The 20,410-nt window shown below is 44.9% G+C and overlaps 2 protein-coding genes across 3 annotated transcripts in view; both read left to right on the top strand.

Annotated features, from left to right (window-relative positions):
- The window catches only part of LOC112814716 (uncharacterized), a 696,136-nt gene that overhangs the window by 316,598 nt on the left and 359,128 nt on the right, over positions 1–20,410 (top strand). The window lies entirely within an intron of this gene.
- LOC112814717 (developmental pluripotency-associated protein 4-like) lies at positions 8,797–10,058 on the top strand. Its single transcript, XM_073882463.1, has 2 exons — positions 8,797–8,826; positions 9,162–10,058. Exons 1-2 carry the CDS (start codon positions 8,797–8,799, stop codon positions 10,056–10,058), a joined length of 927 nt encoding a protein of 308 aa, XP_073738564.1.

The raw sequence follows: 20,410 nt of genomic DNA, 5'->3' as shown, positions 1-20,410 counted from the left end.
CTGGGCTCAGCTGGGTGATTTTTGCTTAGAGTCGCCGTCAGTTGTTGACTGGGACTCCACTAGATTGGACACACCCAAGAGGGCTCCCTTACATCACAGTTGATGCTGGCTGTGGACTAGGAGCTCAGGTGGGTCTGTCAAATGGAGCATCTGTATATGGCCTTTTATGGAGTTTGGGTTTCTGACAGCATGGAAACTGGGATCTGAAGGGGACCACCCCATGAGTATGCTCCAACGGGCCAAAGTAGAACCTGTCAGGACTTCTTATGACCTAGCCTCAACAATCCCAGAATATCACATCTGTCCCATTCTAATTATCAAGTGAGTTGCCAAAGCCGGCTCAGATTCAAGAACAAGGGAGAAAGAGATTCTGCTTCTCAGTGGCAGGAAGGCCCACGCATGCAGGGAGTGAAGAACTCAGGGCAGTCATCTTAGGAACAAGTTACTCCACGTGGCTTTTGCTCTTGCTATTCAGCCTGGAATGATCCTTCCTGAAATAGTCACATGACCTGCACTGTTTAGATCTCAGTTCAAAATATCTCCTTAATTCAAAAGCTCTTTCTCAAAGAGGGTTTCATGACCTTTGATCTTGGTATCCAGTCACTTTCTTTCCCATGACTATATTTAATTATTTTCCTAGTACTTATCACTCCAAAATTATCCCTTTATTGGATTATTTGCTTCAGACTTCCACAGTTACTTTCACATACCCATAAAACATAAACCTCGTAAGGTCATAGTCTTAGTCACCAATGTATCCCCTAGAAAAGTACCTGACACTTAGTGGGCATTGAAAAAATACTTATTGACTGAAGGAAGGGGATTCTAAGTGAAAGAAATGGTACATGCAAAGATCCTGAGGCAGGAAGTGAGCATGATAATCTGAGGAAATGAACAAAGCTGTGTATGTTGGAATGGGGGGGTGGAGGGGCAGCTACATGCCTGGGGGGCTCACAGCAGCATGCTACGTGGCCACAGTCAGCCTGATTCAGTCCTGACAGTGGTCACCATTTCTGAAGTGCAAAAAGTATGTGCATTTTCTGTTATGCAAGCACTTTGGTTTGAATGTGTCTAACTAACCAAAATGACTTATTTCATGGATAAACGGAACCCACTGAATTTGGACTCCTTACTCTTATGTCTTACTCTTTCTAAAAGTAATTGAAACAACAACAACAACAAGACTCACAAACAACTAAGTGATGACCACCTACCTACCTACTGAGGAGTTTTGTCCTTTTCCAGCTAGATACTAGGGCCTTGTTTCACTTATTTCTTGCAACTCTGGGATGTCGATATTTTCAGTCACCCCTCTTACACCAATGATGACATTCAGATCTCAGAAAACCTGCCCAAGCCTCTCCAGTCTAACACTGGAGGATGCTGGGTTCAAACATAGGTCTGCTTTACTTTAGAGCCCTGCAGAGTTCTGGGTAATGGCCTAAGTTGCAAGAAGAAAGAAATCAGGGAAGACAAGTGTCTAAACCAAACCCCAGAACGATATATTTTCCCTGTGGCATTGAATCAACTTGCTGAGCTCAATGATAAGTGGCTGGCTCTGATTATAAGGCAAAGATCTGATTCCTGCCTCAGTCATGACTGAGTAACCACTAGTTAGGATTCATGAAAGGGCCCGGATGAGTGCAGTGGGGATAAGGCAAGATCCGTGGGCTGCCAGAGATGGATATGAAGGCAGTCAGAGGTGGGGGCACTTCAGTCATGCTCAAAGCAAAGCCACCAGAACGTCATGTTCTTGAGCAGGGCGGGGGGGGGCTGGGATAGGGGAGATTGTTGGCGATCTATTGGCTGACAGCCGTCATTTTTAACTGGGTGCTCACTCTTGGTGAGGAGAGTGTGTGTGGAAGTCACATCTGGGGACCCTCAGCTGGCTCTCACTTTACACCCTCCGGTGCCGAGGGCTCTCTCCCCTCAACCCGTGTCAACTGTCATCATTTCAATATTTCCCTGTGCATGAATGGCCTATCTCACTTAATATCTTGGTCTATGTTTTGAGCTATTTTCCTCTTTATTTTTTCTCCATATGGGGAAAACTTAAATATATTTTTAGAAGGAGATGGTATAAAAACTTACCTTAAGTCACACCATCTGTATTGGTGGACACTTTAGATTTTTGTCTGGGAAGGGGAATTCCTTTTCCTTGTTTTCTCCTGTTCTTTGGGAAATCCAGGGAATGATAACAGAGAGAGAGAGAGAAAGAAAGTTGGGAAGGAAGGGAGGGAGGGAGGGAGGGAGAAAGGGAGGGACGGGGAGAGAGAGAAGGAAAAGAAAAGAAAAGAGACAAAAAGAAGAGAAGAGAAGAGAAGAAGAGAAAAGAAGAGAAAAGAAAAAAGAAACTTCCAAAGGGGAAAAAGAAACTTTCAAAGGAGACCTGGAAATAAGAGAAACTAGGCTGCCTAACGGGTATGACGGCAAAGCTTGAACAATATGTCATTTCTCAGATGGGATGTACAGAAAGGGATATACTGACGAGTTTACATCGGACCTGGGGATCCAGTGGTTTGTACTACTCCTTTCTTACGTTGTGTGTGTCTGTGTGTGTGTGTGTGTGTGTGTGTGTGTGTGCGTGCGCGCGCGCGTGCATGTGCCTGCTAAAGCCAAGATTAGCTTCCCAGGAGAAATCCTAGGTGGCTTTGGAAGTGGAGAATTAGAAATGGAGAAATGTGCTGGGTGGAAGGAGAGAATCATTCAGCCAGACCAGTACTGAAATTGATGTTCCTGGCCTCCACTGTTTACCTTGATGCCCGCCAAGGTAACTGGTACCCCCACTGAACGTCCATCTCCTAAACAATACCCAGAGCCTTCAACATCTATTTTTGCCTGCCCCAGATCCTCTCCTGGCTCATCACTATTGCCATCTTTGGCACAAAGCCTCGCTATATGGAGGGTGAATGGATCAACTGAAAATGGACTGATGAGGAACAGGAATGTCCCCACCCTCGGACCAACATGCCAACCACTGATGGAACTCCAGTGGCTGCTCTGGTTTCAGTGGAGATGTTACTGTACCCAAGCCTGGGATGAAAATTCAGGGATCTCATTTTCGATCATTTGTTCAAAGCCAACTGTGGGCAAGGTTCTGTGATATTATGCCCTTGTTATAGAAGAGAAAATTGGGACTCAGCTGTTAAGTTGTTTAAGTCGACGTGGGTCTTGAGTGGAAATGTGGTTTCAATCAAGGCCTCTCTGACTTGGAGGATGGAGTCATTCATTCATTTAAAATTGACCACAGAGAAGGTCCAGTTAGAGTAAAGGGATACCTTTACTCAATGCTTCACCCATTCACTCTATACTTACTTGTGGTTTGCCATTTGAAACTCACCAGCAGACTCTCAGGCCCTAGAGCTACAGAAATAACAGTCGTGATCTCTACCCTCATGGAGCCCATGATGCACCTGCATCTGGCTACTCAAAATGTGGTCCATGGAGCAGTGTCCCTGAAGTGTCAGGCCCCACCTCAGACTCCTTGAATCCGAGTGTTCCTGTGAAGCTGGTCTCTGGACCATTTGAGAAGATGCATAAAGCATGAGAGCGAGGCCAATAGAAAAGAAAGTGGAAATTGGGAGCTGGTGATCCCAGCAGTGGGCAGGCTATGTGCAAGAAACCAGCAAGCTCAGCACATTGAGGAAAAGGAGCGATAAACCAAAGCAGGAGAGGAAAAATGGGGAGAGAAATACATGAGGCTGGGCTAGACTGCTTGAGGGGGGTGTTCACCCCTGCATTTTACTAGCTGTGAGATCTCACCCAGCCTCAGTTCCCTGTCTTGTAAAAGGGGAATAAGATTGTTATCTGTCTCACAAGGTTGTAGCAAAGATTAAGAGTCAATATATGTGAAGTGCAGAGTCAAGTACTTGGCACAGAGCAAGTCCTAAGCACACTGGCTGTCGTCCCTGTCATTATTCCTATGACGTAGCTGCTCTGAGGACTGGGTGGGTGGGACACTTTGTCCCCTTGAGGAATTTGCAGATGGCTAAAAGATAGGACATGTGCGCATGCCCAGGCAGTTGAGATGGAAGGCAAACACCCAGCACTTTCTAAAACACTTCCTAAAAACACATTCCAAATTGTCTTTAAAAAGGAGCTGAATGGGGTGCCTGGGTGGCTCAGTCGTTAAACGTCTGCCTTCGGCTCAGGTCATGATCCCACGGTCCTGGGATCGAGCCCCACGTTGGGCTCCCTGCTCCGTGGGAAGCCTGCTTCTCCCTCTCCCACTCCCCCTGCTTGTGTTCCTGCTCTCGCTCTCTGTCAAATAAATAAATAAAATCTTTTAAAAAAATAAATAAAATAAAAAGGAGCCGAAGTATCACCATCTCTTAAAATCATCCATTTATTTATTCATCCATTTTTATTAGCATGAGTAGCATTACATCTAAGTAAGTAAGTAATCAGAGAAATACCAGTAATGATAATAGCCAGGGTTTATTGAACATCTATTGCATCCAGGTACCATATAAAACCTTTTACAAGCATTATCTCAACTTAATTATCTCAAATCCTCACAGGTTTTGAGTGATTTTACCCTCCCTTCCACAAATGGGGAAACTGAGTCTCAGCAGACAGGCAAGAAATGCATCTGTTGATGTTAAGTTCTATGTTGGAGGCATAGGCAGGAGGCAACAAGGGCATACATAGGAGAGGCCCAGCAAAGGCACGGCCCCTCCCCAACTCCTCTCCACCCACAGCTCAAATGCCCATCCTCCAGTGCCCAGTTTTAGTTTTGTAGTAAGCAAAAGTCTAAAGATGTCCTCCACCAAGGTTCCTAACCCCTGATTATTCTATTAAATGAGAATCTAGGTTCTGTGAAGGGGTTTTGCAGATGTAGGTCAAGTCCCAAGTCCCCATAACATATGGAAATTATCCATTTGGGCCTAGCCCCATCGTATGAGCCCTTAGAAAACAGAGAATTTTCTTCAGCTAGTGGCAGACGGGAATTCAGAGAGATTTAAAGCAGCAGGAGGACTTGACATGCCATTGCTGGCTTTGAAGTTGGAGGAAGCCACTTGATGAGGACCCCAAAGGGGACTTGAAAAGCTAAGAGTGGCCCCACTGGCAGCTGGGAAGGAAGTTAACACCACAGTCCTACAACATCGAGGAGCTGGATTTTGCCCACAACCTGAGTAAGTTTGGAAGCAGATTCCTTCCTAGAATTTCATGATGGAGTCCTGTCTTGCTGACACCTTAACTTTGGCCTTGTGAGATCCTAGGCAGAGAGCCCTGCTAATCCCATCTGGACTTCTGATGTGTGGTGGTAATTTGTCACATGGCAGTAGAAGACTAATACAGTCTCTCTTCATGAAACCATCACAGTACCTCACACTGTTGGGGTTTTGCTCATCCACTTTTCTAGCTGTGAGAACAAAGGACATTGTTTTACTTTTCCATCAAACAAGTAAACATGAAAGTGACCAAAATATATTTCCTGAAGGAAAGACTGGATGGGGCATAGGTTTTGTCTCCTTTTGACTATGGGTCCCTGGCATCAGGTTTCCCAGATTCAACGTCCAACTTCCTCCCTTGGTAGTTGTTTGGCCTTGAGTTTTTCAGTCAACCTCTCCAGGCTGCACTGTGTTTATCCATAAAATTGGGATAATAATGGAACTGTAGGGAGGATTGAGTGGTAATACTACTCATGAAGTATTGAATTCGCTGCCCAGCATATGGTAATCACTCAGTAAGTATTCCCTGTACACAGGATCTTCACCTGGGTGGGTCAGTGAATGAATGAACTCCAACGCAAAGGAACTGAGACATCATTACATGAACACAGCTCTCAGGTTTTGCCACTCAGGCTGCATTGTGTACTAGATCAGGTCCACGGGTGTTCCTGGCTCTGGGCACTTGAGTGACTCCCACCATAGATCCTATGATGCAGAACCAGATCCTAAAGGAAATGGTTGGACAACCCAACTGGAGACTCTGCTTGGAAACTGGGAGGGCAATGGGGCTCAACTGGGATGCTTCTGCAGGTGTCAGAAGTACTGTCAATTCAGTCATCCATATTGCTGACTTGGCTTGGGCTGGCTCACGAGGGCCTGCTGAAGAGCAAGACTATCTGTTTAGTCCAAACAGTTGAGCCAGCAGCTCTAGGTAGACAAAACCAGACTTAACAACAGCCTTGTTCCCAGCATCTGTTCATTTCAAGCCTTGCCAGGGAGCCAAAGGTAGAAATCTATGAACATGCTCCTGTTTTAATTATTACTCCTTTCTCTTTAATTTTTCCAAAGGACATATAGATTTGGCCAGTAAGTTTATGGCCTGTTTTTTTTTTTTTTTTTTAAATTCTGTGCTTTTTCAGAGAAATATGTATCTTAAGAGAAAACAATTTGTCACTGAAAACTGAAGACATAAATATTCAAGGTAAAACAGCACCCTGGTACACACTGGCAACCAGATCTTTTAATTAGAGCTGGGTCCAAGCTGACATCATCAGATCAGCCACATCGGGAAAGAGGGATGGTTCCATGCACACTCAGACAGTGACTAGAGTCTCTCTTGCAGCCGCCCCCCCCCCCCCCCCCCGCCGCCCTGGTTATCTGTTATTTGCAGAGCTCTCGAGCAAGTGCCTCTTTCTACCTTTCCTCCCCTAGATTGGTCTTCTCTAATTTTAGCCATTTGGACAATATCATGGCATGCTGTGGAGGAGGAAACTGGAATATGTGTAAATAACTGGTGGATGCAAAGATCCATTTCAGCTGAGGGGAAAAGAAGAATGCAAAGTGCCACGTGGTCCTGCATGGGTGTGCATTCAGGGTCTGGCGCACAGAGCAAGGGACAAAAGCAGAGAGGGCTGGCCAGAACAATGGGCCATCACAAATGCCATGTTATGTAACTGGGTTATTTGAATTCACAATTGTGAAGGCCACGATTGTAGGAGAAGGCCTGTCCTCCTGCTCCATGGTGGGAGGGCAGCAGGCGCCTTTGCTCCTACCCAGGTGCCCAGGCAGCAGGTTCCGAGCCTCTTGATGAGGCCAACAGCTGCCACTCAGGAGAGAAGGCCTGGATTACTTCTGACCCCGCAAGGTGCTAGGCAACTCTGTGTTGAGCTGCACTTTTGGATGTTTATAATAAAAAAAAAGGGCAATGAGATATCATCCCCCACCACAATTGGCCTTTTGGAAATGACCTGATTCTTTCCATTCACTGTATACTTGTTGAGTTTGAACGGTGTTCTCTGGAGAGCGCCTTGGGTCTGTGAGTCCCATGCTCCACAGCTGCGTCAAGGCACACGGACATGAATTTGCAGAAAGGTCAGCATAGCAGGGAGTCAGGGAAAGCTTCTTCGAAGAGGTGAACTTTGAAGATAGTATGGCTGTTGCCATGATAAAGACACTAAAGATAATTTTGACCTGCATGTAGCACCCGATTACCCAGCACAAGCAGTGAAAGGCCAAGGCTCTCTCTTGCCTGCCTTCCTGTTTTGTGTTGAGCTCCCCCCATCTGCAGGCCCTGAGGTGCAGCCACACCCACATGTGCCAGGGAAACCCTCCCCACCTCACTCATGGCGGGACCGTCCAATTCCTCAAACCCAGCCAGCATCCCACTGCTCTGTAAAGCCCTCCTCAGGGACAGCCCCACCCACCTGCTCCCATGCCTGCTCTCTCTCTCGGGTCCTCATAATTGCATGTGTTTTCTTCCTGCATGCACTGACCCTGCCCCACGCGCCTGGTCTGTATGCAGACCTTCCTCCTCACTAGCTGCCCCACAGGAGGGCAGCGGCCAGATCTTCACACTTCTTTATCCGTTATGCTCTGCACATCAGATGGCTTTATAATGTCTGAGCAGTGAGAGCCTTTATTCTGGCCTCTGGGTGCTGGGAAAGCAGCTTTAGCCTTCCTAAGCTTACTTGCAAATACAGGCTGAGTCCTTTCTCTTTGTGGTGTAGTTGTGGTGGTGTTGTGCACTTAAGCCGGACGACGTATAAACAGAAACTTCGTTCTGATTCTTCAGCCATTCCACCTGTCTGGGTAGTTTGTCTGTCCATCAGAGGTGATATGCAGTTCCAGTTGGAGAGCTTTCCTGGCACTCACTTGTGTTCTCAGATGGAAATATAGGGATGATGATGGTGATGATGGTGCTGGGTGATGATGATGATGATGATACTGAAAACTTGGTGTCTCTGGTGTGCCAAGAACTTTCCATTTCTTTTCCTGCTTACATCACAGAAGAAAAACAGGATACGATGATGGTTATTCTCATTTTTTCTTTAAAAAAAAAAACACTTTCTTGAGGTATGATCAACATACAAAATGCTGTCCATATTTAATGTTTACAATTCATTGAGTTTGGGGTAAATATTCACCTGTGAACCCATTACCTCCATCAAGGCCCTAGACAGACCCACCTCTCAAAGTTTCTTCCAGCTCTCATCTTCATCATCATCATCATCATATTATTATTATTATTATTTTATGATATGAGCACTTAACCCAAGATCTACCTTCTTAGAAAATGTTTTTCGTGTAACACAGTATTGCTAGCTATTGCCCTATACTGTGTAGCAGATTTCCAGAAATGATTTACATTGTATAATACTTACATAATACCCTTTACCCACCCCCTGGCAACCACCATTCTACTCTCTGCTTCTGTGAGTTTGAGAATTTTAGATCGCACTTATAAAGGAGACCATACGGAATTTGTCCTCTGCATTTGGCTAATTTCACGTGGTGTAACGCTGGCCTGGAGGACTTGATTCTCATTTCGTGTCGTGGAATGGCTCACTCAAGATCCGACATCTCGAAGAATTTTCTCTCTGTCAACGTTGACTTCTCTTTGGGTATGGAGAAAGCAAAAGGCAAAAAGACACCGGTCCTAAACCAGAAGTGGTGGGTCTAAACCCATCTTTTACCAGGGTCATGGAGCTACGGAATAATCCAAAGCCAGACATATTGACAAGCACCGCAGACAGAAATTAAGGTAGCCTTTGAGCCTCAGTTTCTGCATCTGAAAACCAAAGTTAGAAATTGCCACCAGGTTGCTGTGGGCAGTATATGAAAGAAAATAAGAAACGTGTCAACACTTTATGTAAGAGGCTGAGCACAATGAACCACTGAAGGAGTATATAGAATCCCTCTGACAATAGTAGAGGAAAACTTTCTTTGGAGGAGGTCAAGAACAAAGGAATGGGGGAAGAAAATCTTCAGCACTCCACGAAGTCGGGGGAAGACTCTCTGGCCGGCCAATCCCCACCAGTATCAGAAGAAGCTAAAGGGAAACAGCAGGCTTCTGGTGAAACAAAGTTGCAAAGAACTTCCATGAGCGGGACCAAACGCAAAAGATCTATGAAAGAAGACAAAGCTTCTGGTTCAGAAAAGAAGGCACAAGGCGATGGAAAAGTAAGACTTCAGAAGAAAACCCCAGTTCCTCCATTACCTTCTAAATTGCCACCAGCCAACACGCTTCACCGAGATGTCCTGTGGGCCTGGTGCCAACAACTAAAGCTGAGCACCAAGGGCCAGAAACTAGATGTATATAGGAGAATCTGTGAATATGCTTACCCCGATCAGAAGAACATTCCTGTCACCACAGAGGAGGCCAGGATTCTCACACAGTCACAAAGAAGATCAAAGACGGACCAGGGGGAAATGTCTCTGGAAAGTTCTGGGAAAAGGATATCTTCTGATGGAACGTATCTTCCTGAAGTGGCTGCTTCCCCTGAGGGTGGGGCCCCTGCCCATGGTGGGTCTGATGCTCTCCTGGAGGGAGTCGATACTGTTGTTGTGACAACTTTGGCCCCAGATGCTGTGTTTGCCTCCTGGTCCAGAATTGCAGCCAGGGCTGGGAAGATGGAGACAGTGGAATCGCCCCAGGAGGTCCACGGTGTCACATGGTGTGTGGTCCATGGGAGAAGTCTGCCTGCAGATACAGAAGGTTGGGTTCACCTGCAATTTCATGCAGGACAAGCCTGGGTGCCTGAAAAACGAGGGAGAGTATGTGCCCTGCTACCGGCCTGCAGTTTTCCATCCCCACACCTGGAAGACAATATGCTGTGCCCCAAATGTGTTCGAAGGAATGAGGTGTTAATGAAAAGCCTCCAATGAGCTTACAGTACCGGGAAAAAGGGTACGGCTGTGATTATAATTAATGGTAGAAAGGGAACTACAATCAACTCGGTGCCGCTGGCTGGCTGGCTGGCGGTGGGATGGCAGGCTGCTCTACACCCTCCATCTTCCTACCTCCAGGGCACACAGGCTGGTGCGTTGCAGGTGTTACTCTCCGACCCCCACCGGGGCCTGCGGGGTCGTGGGTTGGGTTGGGATACAGGGGCTCTTAACGCTTTACGTTGGGGAAGCTTTTCAGAAATCACTGTTCGTTCTACTTAATAAGATGAAAAAGTCATCCATACTACCCAATGTTGACCCTTCTGAAATAGAAGTGACCTTAACAGTTCCTTTAAAGTGGGAACCTGAGCCTCACCTCACCGAGGGGTGGAGTGGGAAGCACAGAGGGGCTTCCCTGCTGGATTTCTCTTCTCGCGAGAGTCTAACTCCCCCAGAGGCTGCTACCTTCTCAGGCTCATGACTTCGCACTGTTGAGTATTTTAAACCTAAGGGAAAGCTGCTCTTCTTTCCCATTCCCCAAAACGTACTCTTAATATAACAGAACATTTTTTGATGTTTTCTTAATAACCTGAGACCTCTATGGTGTGTCTCTGGGATAAAAACACAGAATACTCTGCTTGTATTATTTCCCGGTGTAGCTATTATGTATGTTTCTACTGCTTAAAAATATTTAAGGGTGCTTCTGAATCACAAATTCATAATGTATTGGATTTCAAATGTGTATATAAAATCATATATTGTATATAGGAGACCATATGCATTGTGGGCAAATTATTAATATTCTTAATTCGAGATTAAGCCAAAAATCATGATTTTCTTCAGCATGATTTTTTTTAAACCACTCAAGGTGGTTTTTTCCACTTGTGTTTTTATGGCAGTTTCCAACCTTGTTTTATTGTTGTGAATTTTTGGATTATGAGATTCCCCCCCCCCCCAAAATGTACTGGAAGGAGTAGTAGAGTTGGAAAGTTTGTAACCATCATGATATGGATGGATTTGGGCAAGAATCCTCAATAAATGTTAAAAACTAGAGAGGAATGTTTGTTGATGAGCAAGACACTTCCATGATCTTGCATTGTCTCCACACCTATTACTCGGTAATGGTCAGAATTTTTCAGTGTAAATAAATAATATACACATTAAAAAAAAAAAAAAGATCCCACATCTCAGAGAAGCCGGGACTAGAGCCCTAGCAGCCCCACTCCAGGTATCCATACATACTCAGTACTGCTTATTATTGCTCCAGGTATGTAAGTACATGCACGCTTGTGTATATGCACGTGTGTGTGGATGAATGCGTGGAATTTGATGTGTTCTAGAAGCTTGTGTGCAAACAGGTAGGTGTGAGCCAGGGTGTTGTTACCTGATTTTGTCTGATCATGTTAGAATGTCCGTGTATGTGTGTACTGTGTATGTTGGTGTCTTTCCTGATCCAGAAAAAGCATCGAGGTCCAAATAGGGCCAATATTAATACGGTGAGAGGTTCCCTGAGGTTGCAGGGCCCTGGCTCCCTCCTTCCTTGCCCACTCCGAAACAAGCATGCCTTAAGTAGAGGCTGTGTTGGCTTGGGTGGGGACTCTGGCCTTACCCCAAGCAGTGCTGCAGAGAGCTGCAGATTAGGAGGTAAACTTCCACCGGTGAAGACTTGCTCTTCACTGCTAAATTTACATTTAAATGCACCCTGTCATTTTTAATCTCAGGCACTTGACACAATCACCTCCCAGGGAGCAGGCTGGCTTTGTAAGACCTGCTTCCAGCCAGTAACACCCAGGCTGCAGGAACCCATTGTAGACTCCAGGGCCCAGAGGCAGCTATGGGTGTGGATGGAGCAGCCTGGTGATGTATGCAAATTTTACTGTCAGGGTAACTGAAATGCAGTCCAAGGAGAGTGCCAAGGGGCATTTTATGTTACCAGGCCTTGGGCGGTGTCCCCTGAGACTGGAAATCTCCAGGTAGGAGGTGGGACCGAAGAGTGGCCTGTTCAGTCCTATTAAAGGTGGGAATGCCTTGAAGGCTGCTGACAAAGTAGAAAAGCTGCTGTTGTATAAAAACCGTTGACATTTCAAAGAGAAGCAGGCTTTCTCGAAGCTCCCATCGCTGCTCCAAGCCCCTGGTTCAGAGCGCAGAAACCTGGCTGAGCTCAATGGTCCTTTATTGTCAGAAAGTGAGCTACCCACTCCCAAGGTTTGTTTGGTTTTGTTTTGTTTCATATTACTTTATTGTATTCAGATTTGCAGGTTAGTGGTATTAGCGATGCCCTCAATGATCCTAGTAAATACATACATGTTATACCCTTGTTTCTCTTCCTCATCACTGTTCATCTTGTTTGAATCTTTCTAAAAGCTTCATATTTCTCAAAAGTCCCCATCTGAATTAAAAAGTGCACAACCTCTCTTATAGCATCAAGCAATCCAAAAGTAGCTCTGGAATGTTTGCAGTGGGTCTGGAGCGTGAAAAGCCTTTTTGTTTTACCCAGAAAGACACTGAACTCAGGGTCCAGTGACATGCCTGAGGCCACGCCATGAGTAACTCAAGGAAAGCCGAGAAGCTAAAGGTGACGGGCAAAAATACCCAGTAACAGATTCATCCTGTTAACTGTGGCCGACCACGGGGTGACATGGAATGACCACCCATAACGGAGGACGAGTTAAGAGACTAGAGGGTCAGAAACCAGATTTGATCTGCAGAAGTCTATCGTGTGAATGTCGGGTATGGGAAATAGTTTGGTGCAGGCAAATGACAGGTACTGATTTTTTTAATTTGGAAATGGTGCTTTTCCATTATAGAAAAGCCAGAATGTATAAAGAAAGGAGTTTTAAAATATTTATCTTTACTTCACACAGATGTACTCCATATTTCCTTCCAGTGTATTCTCTTGCTCATCTAAGAATATCAGTCTAACATAACAATAAAAAAAAATGTAAAGAAAAAAAATATCAGTCTAGAGATGGAAGAGGGCTGAGGCCCTCAGCTGACTGTGTGGCCATGGAATATGGGGAACTGGTCATTCGGAGGTCCTTTTCCCAACACCACTGGGACTGCTGTGGTTTTACGTTAACACTCAGTGATAATTAATAGGTCTTAAACCCGCAGATGCCAATCTTAAGAAAAGTTGGTGTTGGGCAGTGAATTATAACCCCCCCCCCCGGCAACACACACACAAGACATGTTGGAGTCCTCGCCCCCAGGACCTCAGAATGTTACTTTATTTGGAAACAGGGTCTTTGTAGATTTAACCAAGTTAAGATGAAGTCCTTAGGGTGGGCCCTAATCCTTTCCTTACCGAAAGATCTGGACAGACACAGCCAGAGGGAAGGCCCGTGAGGACAGCCGTGAAACAGGAAGCACGGGTGGGAGTGATGCAGCGCAGGCCAGGGAACAGCAAGGACTGAGGGCCACCGCCAGGAGCTGGGCAGACTCACGACGTGATCCCACCCAGTGGCTCAGCGGGGCAGGGCCCTGTCCACACACAGATTGATCTGGCACTTGTGCCTTCAGGCCTGGGAGCGAACACATTTCCACTTTAAGACCTCCAGTGTATGGTCCTTAGTTTTAGCAGCCTTAGGACGTGCATGTGGTGGCATCCTTGATTCTGTCCATGTGTGAGCACTGGCACTATTTCTGTTGGTTGGTTTGGTTTGGTTTGGTTTGATTTTAGATACAGAGACCAGAGGATATAAGACATAAAAGTCTGAGACTTCCAGGATGCGAGGATGCCCAGGACCTGGCACAGCTGCTGAGATTAAATGCTCTGTGTAGCCCCCATGAGAGGTAGGCTGTCAGGTCCAGCCCTTCCAGATCTCTTTTCCTGCCACAGTGACTGGGGGCCACACATGCTACACAGCACAGGTATAAGACAGAGGGGAGCCCCCCGGTCCCCATCAGACTTTGTGTGCAAACTTTACTTGTGCTATGCTGAGATACTGGGCTTCATTTGTGATTTCAGAAAATCCCATCCGATCCTAGTAAACCCCGAGGGTTGTTCACAAAAGGGTTAAAGGGGATGCTGAAGGATCTGTGAAGAACGCATCATTGACCCTGGCAGGCAGATGAAGTCCACTCTCTGAGACCCATCTGCTCCTCCCACCTATATCCTTGCAGCTTGGAGTAAGTGCAATGACATCAGGTTCAGTAGCTATGGGACTAGGCTCAGGAGTAAGAAATCCTGGATTTTAATGCACACCAGCTCTATGGCCCTGGGCAAATTCCCCATATGCTCAGTACCTCAGTTTGCTCACGTGTAACATGGGATAATAGCAGCTGTCTCATAGAACTGCTGAGACCTTAAAGTGAATGAGGTATGTAGCATGGAGGGAACATCTGTCCCCCAATAAAAGAGTAAACACAGAGCTGGCACAGAGTCCTTTTGATGACTGTACTTCTCTTACTTTATCAAGAAGGCTGATACCTTTGATCATTGAGATGAGCCTCTCTCCCTGGTAATTCAGAATCTTTTTACGTCTGAACACCGATGGCTATACACAAACCCATGGACCTTCTTAGTGGTTAGATATTTCTCCCTTAAACATCTCTGTGGATTCAGTTTCCAGGTTTTGTTCTCCACATAGTACTGGTTGGCTTTGCTATACACTTAGGGACTTGGGGACAGATTTTAGGTTCTATTTTAAGATAATGCCATTGCTTATTATAGTCACAGAACGAAGATATTGTAGTAATGTATTTAAATGAAACCCATCTTAATAAAAAAGTAGGGGTGAGTGGAGGTTTCTTGACGGAAGAAATGAGATTTCAGTTGAAATAATCAACATCTATGCTTATAGTGCTCTTCTTAAAGCTGTGCTTTTCGCCCTACTCTGTGTCCAGTTCACTGTACCCAGAACTTATAAACCACAGTTCCTGGAGTGGGGCCAGGCACATGTGTTTTTTGATGACCCTGAAGTGATTCCAGTAGGCAGCCAAGTTGAGAAACCCTCTTCTGGAAAAAAACTTGATCAAAGACCCATAATAATAGTTCTTACCGTCTTCAGGGTGCAGTTGGCAGAAAGGCTTCTAGAATTTTCCCAGGCTTATCGCAGCTTTGCAAAGTGATGGTGAGATAAGTAGCATTCTCTCCATTTCTCAGATATGGAAACAAGTCTCAAAGAAGTGAAAAATGTTGCCCAAATTCACACCATTAGGAAGCAGTGAAGTTAAAACTTGAGCCTCTGTCTGCATGCATACCAAGCCTTCTGAGGAGAAGATGACCCTCATTGTTCCGCTGGTTCCTCTTAGGGTGGCTCAGGCACAATTCTGGTCATGAATGTCTGAGTTCTGTGGCTGCCTGATGGTAAACCAGATGATGAATTTCTCCAAGGCAACATTGTATCACAGATTTCTTAACCCAGGAGCCAGTGACATTGGTCATGGAGAAGGCAGCTAACTAAGTTCCCTCACTTTCTACTCTGAAAATTCTGATTCAGAGGCCAGCTTGTTAATTGCACAGAACCACAGAATAGAGGTGATGATAATCAGCAAAAATGAGAGAGGCCAGTCCTTTTGGTTGGGGGGTTTGAGAGGACCAACCCACTGAGTTACACTTTCTACACACCAGCCAGGCACCCTGTCCATTCACACAGGCCCTGCAACAATTCTAAATAGGCTTTGATTCCCCAGCCTTTGAGAATGCCATCTCCCCACCCATCCTTTCTCTTGAGCAACTGTTACTTCCCTTGCAGTAGTGTATGTTTTAACTTCTGCAGGCAGAGGGCGGCTCCTGATTTTGTTTTTGGTTTTGTTTTTGTTTTTTCATGGCCAACAGTCCTCTCTGGAATGACTCTTTTCACTCTGTAACCCAAAGGTCAATTGACCTGGCATCACCCCCACAAAAGTGTCAACTTCTCTAGGGCTGGAACTATGTTGTATTCATCTTGGTATCCCATCAAGAATGATGTCTGGCATGTGGTAGGCCCATGAGTTTAAAAAAAAAAAATGAATAAATGATAAATCGATGGGAAGTTTGGTTCTTCTGAGCTAGGCCTAGGGTTTTCATGAACCAAGGAATGCCTCCTGGTCCTCTGACTGTATTAAAAATAAAAACACCCTTGTGATGTGTGGAGCCATTTGCTGTCAGCCCCATGCTTTGTTTTATCATGGGAAAGTGACTTCAGTTTGGAGCCCGAGCCCTGGCTGATGGGAGCGGGTCATCCTCTGCCCCATTAAGAGGAATTCCCCCCTCCCCCAGTAATTACACGGTAAATGACTTGTTAAATCCAGAGCCCTTACAATACATGTAGCTCATATTCCTTGGGCGGTTTATCGCACTTTCGAATAGTACATATTTTATAGAGAAGGGAGAGCACTCCAATTAATAGTAATTGTGATCGAAGTGGTAATGATCGTCTCCAGCCTCATTCCGCAAGAGGAGACTGGAAGGCCCATCTTAATTGCCACAAAGAGCTATGTCTATCTGCGGCGGTATATAAATAATAAACTAGGGGAAGGGAGAGCGCTGCAATTCTTAAGGTCTTAGAGGAGGTACGGATATTTATGTAGTGCTGATTGCTAAAAATCCTCTCCAAGTAATTATTAGTAAAAGTGGAATGTCTACATTTGTAAGGGAATTTTAATTAAGGGGAAGGTGACTCTCGTTATGGGGAAGGAGTAGCGTTTGGGGATTAAAATGCAGGTCCAGGAGCAGAGAGTCCGGGTCTGACTGGCTGTCCCTGCTGCCACTTGGACAACGGCAAGAAGCTCAGTCCCTCTGGGTTCAATTTCCCCTCGTTTTTAAACCAGGGGAAATAAAAGCAGTTAGAAGTGCTTGAAGTTCCATTGGATAAACAAGCCCTATAGTAGGAGGCTTCTTACCTGATTCGGCTCAGGATTGCCTGCCAGGGATGGGATGTGCATCTAACTCTTCTGAGCCTTAATTTCTTCATCTGTAACATTTGAGAACACCATTTTTATGGCTTTATATGAAGTAAATGGGACCAAGTATGCGGAGGATCTGAACAATTTCTGGGACATTGCTGACTTTGGTAATATTAGGAGAACAACTCCTATCTATTTGTTCAGTTTCCTTTGATGTAACTAATTTGGCTCTCATGATTCAGAAATAAGGAGGGCATTCCTTGTTCTTGACCCCCAAGCTATTCACCATCTGCAACTGAATGAGATACTCTCAATTCATGATCACTCTTCATTTCCACAGTGAGTATAGTGATTCTTAACCTTTTTTTGGGGGGTGGGGTGGGAGCAGACATAGAATCCTTTAGGGAGCTGATACGGGCCATGCAGTCTCTTCCAGAAAATTACACATGTTTTTCATGAGAGTCCAGGTATTTCTGGAACCCTAACAATGTACCTTCAGTTAAGGACCCATGGCTCAGAGGGCTGGACTAAGGCGATTTCCAGAGCTGGGTGCAGGAAATGGAAAAGCAGATGATCTCAGGTGACTTATGAGCCCTAGGAGTGATAAGCAGATATCTTCCCTGTAGGAAGATAAGTTAATTTCAGACAGCCCAGCCCTTTCTCTTCATGCCAGAGAGGAAGTTCTTATATTCCGGACATGCTTCCATCAACAGATGGTCAGGGATGCTCATTTGGTCTGTGGGAAACACTGTTTAGTCTTGACTCCCAACTCTCCCAACCACACATGGGCATAGAAAATCAAGAAATAACAACATTGAAGGGGACTTGGCCTTTTGAAAGGAGAAATAAAATTCAAATAGAAAAGGTAATGTACAAGGAAGTAGACTTAACAGAGGAAATAAATAAGTTGAAACTTATATCCCTTGGCTGATTCAGCGGGACATCATAACATTAATAAAAGGACAATTCAGTTGTTAAAAACTTGAGTTCTTGGAAATAAAAATTGCAGTTCATTAAGGGGATGACTGGAAGAAAAAAACATGATTAGAGGTCAAATTGGCCAACCACATCAAGGGCTGGCAAACTTTTTCTTAAAGCGCTGGAGAGTAAATGTTTTCCCTTCTGTGGGTCACAAAGCCTCTGTCACAACTGTTCACCTCTGCCCGTGTATCTTGAAAGCAGCCAGGGACCACACATAATGGGATGAGTGTGGTTGTGCTCCAATCAAATTGTATTTGTGAACGCTGAAGTTTGGATTTCATGAAATTTTCACGTCACAAAATATTATTCTTCTTTTGATTTTTTCCTAACCATTTAAAAACGATGAAGCCATTATCTGCTCATGAGTTGTACAAAAATGGGTGGTGGGTTCTGTGGGGCCTGCAGGTCATAGTTTGTGGACCCCAACGCAGATGATGAACAAAGATGTAGAAATTCTGACGGAGGTAAGAAAAATAGAAAATAGATTTAGCTGAATTTTTTTCTCACTGAAATTAAAAATGTATACCACTCCATTTTATAGCTCGTTCATTCATCCATATGTTCCTTCCTGTGCATGACCCTGATTAAGTGACAAGTGGAGAGAGGGAATTAGCATTTGATCAGTCAATGTTAACAGGTTAGGAAACAGGTTATCTTTGCATCTTGCCTCCCTACAAGGTAAGCATGATTTCGTTTTCAAAGATGAAGTGCCTGATACAGAAACGGCTAAGTATCTCACTTGATAGTGCCAGGAATGACAAGGAGCGCCAGAAGCTGAGTGCAGGTTTGTAGGCGCCCAGAGCCTGTTCTTACTCTGCCTCAACACATGAGCATCTTAACCATTCTTTTTTTTTTTTTTTTTTTTAGGATTTTATTTATTTGACAGAGAGAGATAGCGAGAGCAGGAACACAAGCAGGGGGAGTGGGAGAGGAAAATGCAGGATCCCCGCAGAGCAGGGAGCCTGACGCGGGGCTCAATACCAGGACCCCGGATCATGACCCGAGCCAAAGGCAGACGCTTAATGACTGAGCCACCCAGGTGCCCCCATCTTAACCATTCTTGACCTGGTCCTGGGCTCAGTACTTTCTATACTGTATCTCATTATCCCAATGTAGTTGAGAAAAATCAGAACTTAAGAGGAAATGTCAATCCAGTGCAGCTGGTAAATGGCAGAGCCAGGAGTCAGAATTAAGAATGTAAATTGGCAAAGGCACAAACCAACCCGCTGATCATAGAAAGTAATTGAATGACACAGGTGTTTTTTAATTCTTTGGAATTTAACTCACAAGGCCTCGCAATGGTAAGGGACACCTTATATAAATGTGGCAGTAGCCAGTATGCTTGGACCTCCTCTTTGCGAGGTGCTTTGCTAAGAGCCTCCCTGTATTATGTGCACAGTGGCTGTAGGGAGGCAAGTTTTGCAGGTAGGAAAACAAACCCAGAGAGGTTAAGAAATTTATTTAGCACTCTTTAATAAACTTGTATTTATTCCTCTTCTTGTTTATCATCATCTCTCTCCTTGAGAATGCGAACTTCACAGGGAAAGGTTTTCCTCTGGGTTGCTGCTACATTCCCAGAATTTAGAATAGTGCCTGGTTCATAAGTAGATACTTAAAATAATTGCGAAATACCGAGTGAGTTCAAGAGTGAATAAATGAATGGATGAGTGAATGAATTTGCCCACTGTTACATAGTGAGTAGATATGGGTACAGGGATGGTCAAGTGTCCACATCTCATTAACAACCCTCAGCGCCTGCTAAGAAACATGGAAGGAAGTATGCAGAATTACTGGCAGTCAGGAGTGAATGGGAAATGAAGAGGAAGGTGGGAACCTCTGGATTTATAGTAAGTTCTGTGAAAAAAAGAGTACACAACTTATGGAAACCCGGTTTCTGCTCTCATGGACATATCTGATTGCAAAGTGAAGTACTTAGGCCCATGATCAAGACATAGCAATGGTACTTTCTAAACCACATCATGTTTTCTTAATGTATTTTAAGCAAAGCAACTCATATAAGAAACACTTCATAAATATTTGCTTTTAGGATTACTGCAAGGGCACAGTGGTGGTTTGTTGGTGTGGCAGAGGAAGAGGCTTAGTAAGACTTGTCTGCAGGAAGTTGTGTCTGAGTTGAGCATTCAGAGGGGAAAGGAGTAAAAGAGGGAAGAAAAGGAAGGGAAAGGGGGCGGGAGATAGAGGAAGGAAGAATTGTTGATTTGAGCTGGTAGGTAGGTATAACAATGAAAATATGGAAGCAGACAGAGAAATGTCTGGTTTCTGAGACATTTTTCATTTTCCTGTTCTTGTCAAAAAGGGAATACTTATGAAATTTGTATAGAACTTCTATACTTCTGAGCTAGAAGGAGCTAGAAGGTTCTGGACAATCTGATGAAATGTTCTTGGGAGCTGAGATGGCAGTTACATATGAAAGAGAATTTATGTGATCACATTAGAGATCAGAACTCTTTGCAGTCACCAAAGCTACTGTGACTCCCTGTGATCCTGCTGGGGGTTTCTGTGGTCACTGGGACTGCGGGGCA

The sequence above is a fragment of the Callorhinus ursinus genome, unplaced genomic scaffold (genome assembly GCF_003265705.2).
Source record: "Callorhinus ursinus isolate GAN/ISIS: 27379988/994484 unplaced genomic scaffold, GSC_fseal_2.0 scaffold46, whole genome shotgun sequence".
Lineage (NCBI taxonomy): Eukaryota > Metazoa > Chordata > Mammalia > Carnivora > Otariidae > Callorhinus > Callorhinus ursinus.
The sequence above is the reverse complement of the archived record's forward strand: the minus strand, read 5'-3'. Positions and strand labels throughout refer to the sequence as shown.

Bases quoted from the DNA above. Each gene is read 5' to 3' on its own strand.
- LOC112814717 (XM_073882463.1), top strand. From the start codon at position 8,797: ATGGAGAAAGCAAAAGGCAAAAAGACACCG. The intron at 8,827-9,161 runs GTCCTAAACCAG...GAAAATCTTCAG, and splicing joins CAAAAGGCAAAAAGACACCG to CACTCCACGAAGTCGGGGGA.